Below are 8,399 nucleotides of genomic sequence, written 5' to 3'. Positions count from 1 at the left end.
ACATTTACCAACAATTTAGTTTACTTAATTTATACAATATTATTACCTAGGAATTATTATTTCTACCATTTAATTAATACTGGTCTTAAAGTCATTATTTCTAGTTCGAAAAAATGTGAACAATGATCTGATGAGATATCTTATTCAATGTTAATCCTTGTCCACTAAAATGCACTATCAATTTCTAAATGATGAGTTCATTCTTTATAAAAGGATCTCTTACCTACACCACAAAAAAGTGTATTTAAATTGTGTGCAAATAATTGTGACAAAAATGAACATTCTAGGATAAGATAAATTGATCTATCATAATTTTAGTCGCAAACACTTAATATTAGGCATAAGTAGAAGATCATAATGACATAAAACATCAAAATACATTTAATGACAATCTCCTAGTTGCACTCTAAAGTGCTTTAGCCCAAATTGATTAAAGACGTATGCTCAAATTTTAACAACATAATATTGCATTCACCAAGTTGATGGAAATGGTTAGGATGATCTCCAATTCGTATAAAATTGCGGTTTGGATGAAGGTTTTGATATAGAATTGGAATATCAAGGGCTCATAATGCTTGAGAGCTCTCAAGCATGGAGAACCTGCCAAGTGGCTCAAGGGGATAAGTTGAGCGGATAGTGGCTCTAAGACCATAAGAGGATCAAGAGTGAAGATTTAATATGGGAAATAGTGGATGGGTAGGGTTTAGTGGGATACTAAAAAGTACTTTATAAGGATTTTGAAAAAGATAAAGTGTTGTTTTCACCCATACCTCTAAGTACATCAGAAATTTTTAATTGGGGATTGTCTCTTGCCTTAAGGTATTATGGCTGTTTTAAAATCAAGGAATTGAAGCTTTCACCATACCTTGGGGTACCACATGCAATGACTAGGTATGACAAGTGGATCTCATGGGAGTTTGGGTTGGTTAAATCCAAGGCTAATGATTGATCATCCCATGTACAAATAATTACAAGATAATTAAGAGATAACAAAAGATTAAATAAATATAAATATCTATTTAATTTTTTTGGAGAAAAGGGAGATGTGGACTAGGTAAATAATCATGAAATAATTATTTATCCAAGGTTAGACCATAGAGATAGATGAGAAAATGATTTTCGATGAAAAACCTGATAATAAAATTAATGAAAGATATGATTTAAATAATAAAAAATATTATTTAATGAATATAATTGAAAATTGAGATAATTGATCAAATATAAATGATCAATTTTTACCCAATACCAAACTCCTCTCCTCTTCCTCTCACTGCCATGGACTTTTGAAAATTCGTATTAAAAAGTCAAACGTATTACTCAAATAATTCAGGGAGTACATGACATATTCTAAATTCAAATTTGAAGCTAATAATGGCAACTTAGTGAAAATTACCTCAAAAAAAAGAAATCGGAAATCACCCATGCCTATGTAGAATACCTTGAAATGATCATCTGTTCAAGCAATCTGGCTGATGTAAAGAATTATGGAATGAAAACAATTTGCAGATCCATACGAAACAAATAAGGCCTCAACATCTAGATTACTTTATATGAAACAATATTTCATTGCTGGAAATCCTGACTAGGGAGAAAGCTGATTAAATTAACCCGTTTCTCTTTTAATGTACTCTAATCTATTAAAATGTTTATGCAGACCTTCAGGTATAATAAAAAATATAATATTTATCAATCATTTCTTGTTATTTTTTGTTCCACAAATTAATGTTAAAACTGATAATGGAATGTTATAGGAAAACCATGTTAATTAGATAGATCTCAGAAGTAAACTTCCTCAGACGTAAAACCATAGATGAACATTATTTTCACAATTGAATCCATATAACTATCCTTGAACTCATTATTCAATATTCCCATATATAATCTGTATCATGTTGACTGAATTGGGCCGCCATTATATTGTGGTTAGCAGCTAACAAACTCATAATCAACCTGCAGATGACCGGCATTGTATCCATTCCCATTCGTGTCAATCTTGTTGAATTCATTAACATCCAAGTCAAGCCCTCCGTTGGAACATTGATCAACTATTTTTACAGTCGTCACTGCTTTTGTGTCTCGGTTTGTCACCTGCATAACAACAACAACAAAAGAATGCTCAATAAATTTATATAAGATACAGATTTGGATCCTATAAATTTAGATACCATTGAATGTGACAAACTAAAGAGATAAGCAAGGGATTAATTACCTTCAAACATTTGCCACAAGAGGCTTGTCCGGTTGGGCCATCTGGTCCACAGAAGGCAGTCCACCCATATTTCATGCGCAAATTGAGAGGTTCGTTTGCATCCCAAGTGACACAGTAAACAGATGCCGTGTTCAAATCCCACCCAATATTCTGAGGATTGTAAAGATGATATGTTGCCCTAACATTGCTGGCTTGTTGAGCATTTGCCTGAAATGCCAGAAAACTTAAGCAACTCAATATCACCACAAACATCACTCTATTCTCCATCTTACAACACCCACTACTACTACTTTCTTCTTGCTTAAAACCTTTCTTAACTGAATATTGAGGTTTCTGTTGGAGTTAAAGTATTTATAGATCATTTATGCAAGGGAAACGCGTAGTAAATATTCTGGGCATTAAAGAGACGTGTCCAAACAAATCAGGGAAAACAAAAGACTTGCCTTCTCATTTGTCACTTGAATTTATACACAAGTCTAATCATCGAGAAGCTGCGTGCTGTTGGAGTTTAGTAAATATTTGACAATTATGCACAGAATTTTGTGTTGGTCTTTATTATATGTATGGCTGGCACATGTCATCTCGTGAGGAGAGTGGAACAGTGATGGATCTTTTGCATAAACAATGGGACAAATCAAATATATGATTAAAAACATAGGGCAATGTTTAGAGTGCTATGGAAGGTTAGGTGGTGGTGTGATATTTTGAAATATACATATTTCCTAGCAATATAATAGATCATGAAAGGAAATTAGAATATATTAGAAAATAATGTGTCCTTGATACAATAATACTAGGATGTATATTTTTATAACTTCAAAAAAAATGCAGCTTTATAAACTTGACATTTACAATATATCTAAGATTCAATGGATCAATGATGGTAGTAGAGGATGAAAATATATTTGTAACAATTCAAACTAAGAATATAAAACATATTCGTTGATTAATGGTGTTATAGATTTTCGAGCTAAATAAGGAACATATTCTATCAATTTGTTTTCCCTAAGGTGTGTACCTACAAAATCAAACTTCTACAAATGGGATAAAATAAATTAGAAAAATGGTAGATGGAAAATATAAAATATGAAGGGTTTGGGTAAAGGCAATGTATCATGTATTTTGTTAGCCACTTGGAATATCTATGAACAAATATGTTATTTCTAGGATTAGAAATTTGTTGTTAATCAAATGTTTCAAGATTAGATTGTGTGTGAATTTTTTGCATCAACGTTTCGGATCACATTCTATGATCCATCATCAAGATGAAAATAGGGAACATGCAAAAGTTAAAAGATGTCCAAGAAACAGACCATGGTTGCTAAAAAGAGGGAGGGAGGAGGCACAAAGATCAAGGAAGGATGAGAAGATGAAAAGGAGAAGCTAAAGAATATAACAAACTAAAATTATAGAAAGCAAATAAATAAATAAAAATGAAAAATTAAAAAATAAAAATAAAAATAAATTATATATATACACACACATACATATGTGTCTACATCTAACAACAACTAAACACAACAAACAACAAATGGAAAATTAAACCAAAAGGCAAACAAAAACAAGAGACAAAGATATATATATATATAAAACTGTAAAGCGGAAAATCGCGGTCGAACCCTAGTTGGTCTCCCCTCTTCTAACTCCGAGGAGAGAGAAGGGAGGTTCGCTAGGATTCGATGGGTTTTCACTTAGGAGGAAGACTTTACATTCAAAAGAGGGGTTGAAACTCATAAGATCCAATCCCACACAATGTAAGGTTGGATGCTAAATGAATTTCAAGGGTTAGGAAAGCAAGGCTACCCTCTTTTGTAAAGAATGTTGTTAAGGAAATTAAGCTAAGCATGCATAGAAAGTCATAAAGATTCACTTATAAACTGAGTTTAGGTTATAGGATGAAGCTGCGGACCTGGAATTAGCAGTAGAATGTCGATACGGCGCTGTCCTGCAAATTTGAGAAAAAGTTGTCAGGACGATGGCGCCCGACGCCACGGTCCTCCGAAAAATCCGCGAAACGAAGGGGGATCTGTTCGTCTCTACACAAGGATTCCAGATCTTCAATCTCAGCCGCGTACCTGCAACCTACACACAGAAAAGTGAAGACGATTGGGGGGTTAGGGATTAGGGGTTTGCCTTTAGGTCAAACCCCGGTTTTGGAATTAACCAAGAAATGAGCAAGTGCTGTAAATGTAAATGACTGTAATGTAAAACAAGTACTAATACCTTGTTCTAAGGATGTTTGTATCCTTATGTGCAAAGGTTTAGATGTTGTATGTTGTAGTATGTAGCATGTAATAAGTGATCTCCTCTTCAATGGTTGAATCCTTGACTTGAATGCAACACTTAGCCTTGAATGGAGACTTGGAATGATCAATTGCTTGAATGCTTGAATGCTTGAGTATAGTTTCCACGCTTTTCACATATGTCCTTCTCATGCCAAATGAGAGAGAGAAATGTAGTTTATATACTTGTCAATTAGGGCTGATAGACTGATTTTCCCGACCTTAGGTCGACCAGGGAAGTATATTTCCAAATTGCAATAAAAAAGACCCGATATCACTTAGGAAACCGGGCCCAAAATAGGACCCAGGGACCAGGGCGTTGGGCGCCCTGGTCCTGAGGGACCAGGGCGCTGGGCGCTCTGGTCCCACCTCCGGGACAGCGGGGTGCAAGGAGGTTCAGGCCAATGGTGCTTGAAAAATGCAATTTTCAGTGTCGTGAGCAAGTTTTGGGGTCTCCATTCAGGTTGCGTGTTGCGTCGCCATCGTGAAGACCGAAATGCAGTCAAAATTGCAAGTGTCGCAATTTTAGGACGCTACAAAAACAAAAAACAAGCTATTAAATAACTATAAATGAAAAAAATAAAATAAAACTAAAATAATATGTATGTATGTATATGTATATGTATGTATGTATGTATATGTATATGTATATATGTATATATGTATATATACATATAACAACAACAATTATGTAAAAACAATAAAGAGAAATTAAATAAAAGACAGACAACAACAAGAGATAAAGAAATAAAGAAATAAATATATATCAACACAAAGTAAGAATAAAATAAAACTAATTTACAAATACATATAACAACAACAACAATTATGCAAAAACAATAAAGAGAAATTAAACAAAAGACATAGAACAACAAGAGATAAAGAAATAAAACAATCAATATATATCAACACAAAATAAGAAAAGAAACAACAACGAGAAAGAAATATTATATATATAAAGGAAACCAACAAATATAAATATGAGCACACAAGAAGACGAAACAAGAGGAAGCCACTAGGAAGAGAAGAAAAATAAAAATAAAGAGAGGAGACAACAACTAAAAAGGGGAGAATAAAGAATAAACAACAATAGAAGGGAAGAGGGGGAAGACCAAGGAAGTAAGACAGTCGAGGGGTACACTCAAAGGAAGAGAGAGAAGATCCTCAAGGAGATAATTCAAGAATGATGAAGTTGGCAAGAGTGAAGGTTTGAGAGTAAAGGTTGCTAGGAAAGACTAAGACCCCACCCCTCATCTCGATTAAGGTTGGAAGTCTGGTTATTGATTTCAATGGCTTCCTTGAGATTGCACTTGAAAAATTTATCTTCCTTACATAAGATTTGGGTGCTTTCCAAATAGATGTGGTCCTTGGTGGAAGAGGCATGCTTCGCTAAGGTCGATTTGGAAATACGCTCAAGCCTAATGTCAGTATTGTGCTCTTTGATTCTAGTGGTGAAAGAATGGCTCGTTTCACCAATGTAAGGGGTGCCACATGAACAAACTATCTTACAGATCCCATAGTCTACAAGGATATCTCTAGAGTCTTTCAAGGTAGGCATTCAGTCCCTCAAGGTAGAAACAGGCTTGAAGGCATATAAAAAAAAAATTTCCACCTTGAAGGTCTATCTCAATATCACTACCTAATGTGAATAAAACCATCCTATTCAATGTTGGGAATTGACACTCAATTGGTTGGTTTAACTATGTTGTCATTGATGGCAACATGGCAAGGTATTTCAACTTCATGTTTTGGTTCAGTTGTGTATCGGTAGGCACTTTACAAACACTTCACTGGCACTGGCACCAATAGGATGGAAGGAATTCTCAGGTTACCGACAATGCACGCTGACATTGTTTAGGTATTGGAGGTTGACATCATTTGGATCTAACATCATAAATTATTTTTGATATTTATGTATTTATGTTATCTGGCCGACATGTATATTGATATTGTAATTATCTTTATAAGCCAACATAAGGCATGATAAATTGTAAGGGGTATATAGGTCAATTGGATTAGATCATTTTTGAAATGGTGATGGATATATGGATAAGAGAACATGATAATGTTGTGTAATACAAACTATATCAGAGAGATCATGTATGTGAGGGTATTTATATAAAGGGGTATTCTAGTAAAGGGTTTAGGGCTTCAGACCGAAATAGATGGAGCTTAACCAAAACTATATTCAGGCATAGAAATATGCTATCTCAGCAGTTCACTCATTTCTCCGGATTGTAGTCTGGATTTATATGTAGTCAGTGAGACTCCTTTTGTGATTGAGTAGTTTTCTCTAGGCTGTAAGCCTTCCTGCAAGTGCATGCCCCTTTTAATTTGTAATATCTCTTCATATGGCCAGCAAATCAATATTGTGGGTCACAAATCCCATCGTGGTTTTTCCTCTTTAAGGTTTTCCACGTATAATTTTGTGTGTTATGGTATTCATTTATGTGATTGGCTTATTGGTTGCTTTACTTCTTGCAATTCTATATGTACCAGTATACTAGTTTGCGTATGCATGTTTTAATAAGGTAAAAACAGATCATAGAGGTAGAACATTGATTCACTGCTTTCCCCCTCCCTCTTAGTGTTCTTGGATTCCAACAATTTGTATCAGAGCCTTGTGCCTTGGAGGAAGTTTAACAACTTGAGGAAGATCTTGAATCTAGAATCCATGGATATGAATTTGGAAAAGCAACTTGAGGTAGAAGTTGAAGATTATGATGCTAAAAGGATAAAGAACTTGAAGTTACAAAATGAATTGAATTATTCTAAGGAATTCATTCTTGTCCTAAAGGAAAGGTTGTCATCTATTCAAGCTAGGAGGAAGGAACTTTTGCAAAATCAAGATGATGAAGAGAAAGACGCACTTAAGGAACTATGTCAGAAGTTGAGTCAGGAGAACATGGTCATGAGAAATGAAATGCAAGCTATAACTATGAGAAAGTCTAAGGAGATTGAAGACTGGAAAAAAAAGGAGCAAAATCTTGCTATATCCTTGAAGAACAAATTTGAAGAATGTGATAGGTTGGTTCATGACAATGATATGTTGAGAACTGATTTAGTACAATACCAGAGTAATGAACAAGAGCTTGAGAGACAAATGATAATTCTGAGAGATGATCTGACTATTGCAAGTGAGTATAAAGAAAAATTAAAGATTAGTTCAACACAATTTGATGAATTGTTGAAGAGACAAAGGTAGATTGGAGATTCAAGTGGACTTGGATTTGAACAAGGTCCGAGTTCCAATACTGCAAATGAAGATCAAAAATATAAGGCACCGGTAAGGAAGTTCAATGCTTATAAATTTAATGGTATATGCTTTGTTTGTAATAAATTTGGTCACATGGCTAGGCAATGTAGAAATAGAGAAAATCATCTGTGCCTATATTTGTTGCAAACCCGATTGTTGTTGAGGTCAAGGACTGTTCTAGGCCAACTTTCAAGCGATATCCACATGTAGAGATTACTTTAGTGGTGAATATTCACCAATGGCAAATTTTTCATGTCAGCCATGTCAAAAATGGCGAATATTTTGTACCGACTGGGGGTGGCCATGTCGCTAAAACATTATCAATTTTTGTCAAAGTCACGACCTGATCGCCATATGTTTTATGCAATTAAATGTTTCTATGCGATGATTTTGCCAATATAATATATGGTGGACACACAGTAAATTTAATTTTTTCGCCTACACTCTCTGAGGTTGCCTTAATAGATGACCTTAATTCGCCTATAGGCATGTGAAGGTTTGTTAGCCAGGGGGACCCAATTCGCCCGACATCTTGCCGACACATGTCTCCATTCACCTTGATTTTTGCCAAGTAAATTGTATTTGCCAATTATTTGGATGACCTATAATCGCCTCAAAAATTACATAAGTCATATTTGGATGACCTATAATC

The 8,399-nt window shown here is 34.6% G+C and overlaps 1 protein-coding gene across 1 annotated transcript; it reads right to left on the bottom strand.

The window, feature by feature from the left end:
* Window positions 1-1,900: 1,900 nt before the first annotated feature.
* On the bottom strand, window positions 1,901-2,476 carry LOC131040211 (pathogenesis-related protein PR-4-like). Its single transcript, XM_057973081.2, has 2 exons — window positions 2,210-2,476; window positions 1,901-2,088 (listed from the first exon to the last, which is right to left on the bottom strand). Exons 1-2 carry the CDS (start codon window positions 2,474-2,476, stop codon window positions 1,924-1,926), a joined length of 432 nt encoding a protein of 143 aa, XP_057829064.1. The 3' UTR covers window positions 1,901-1,923.
* Window positions 2,477-8,399: the final 5,923 nt, after the last annotated feature.

The sequence above is a fragment of the Cryptomeria japonica genome, chromosome 5, assembly GCF_030272615.1.
Source record: "Cryptomeria japonica chromosome 5, Sugi_1.0, whole genome shotgun sequence".
Lineage (NCBI taxonomy): Eukaryota > Viridiplantae > Streptophyta > Pinopsida > Cupressales > Cupressaceae > Cryptomeria > Cryptomeria japonica.
This window is presented reverse-complemented; position numbering and strand designations above follow the sequence as displayed.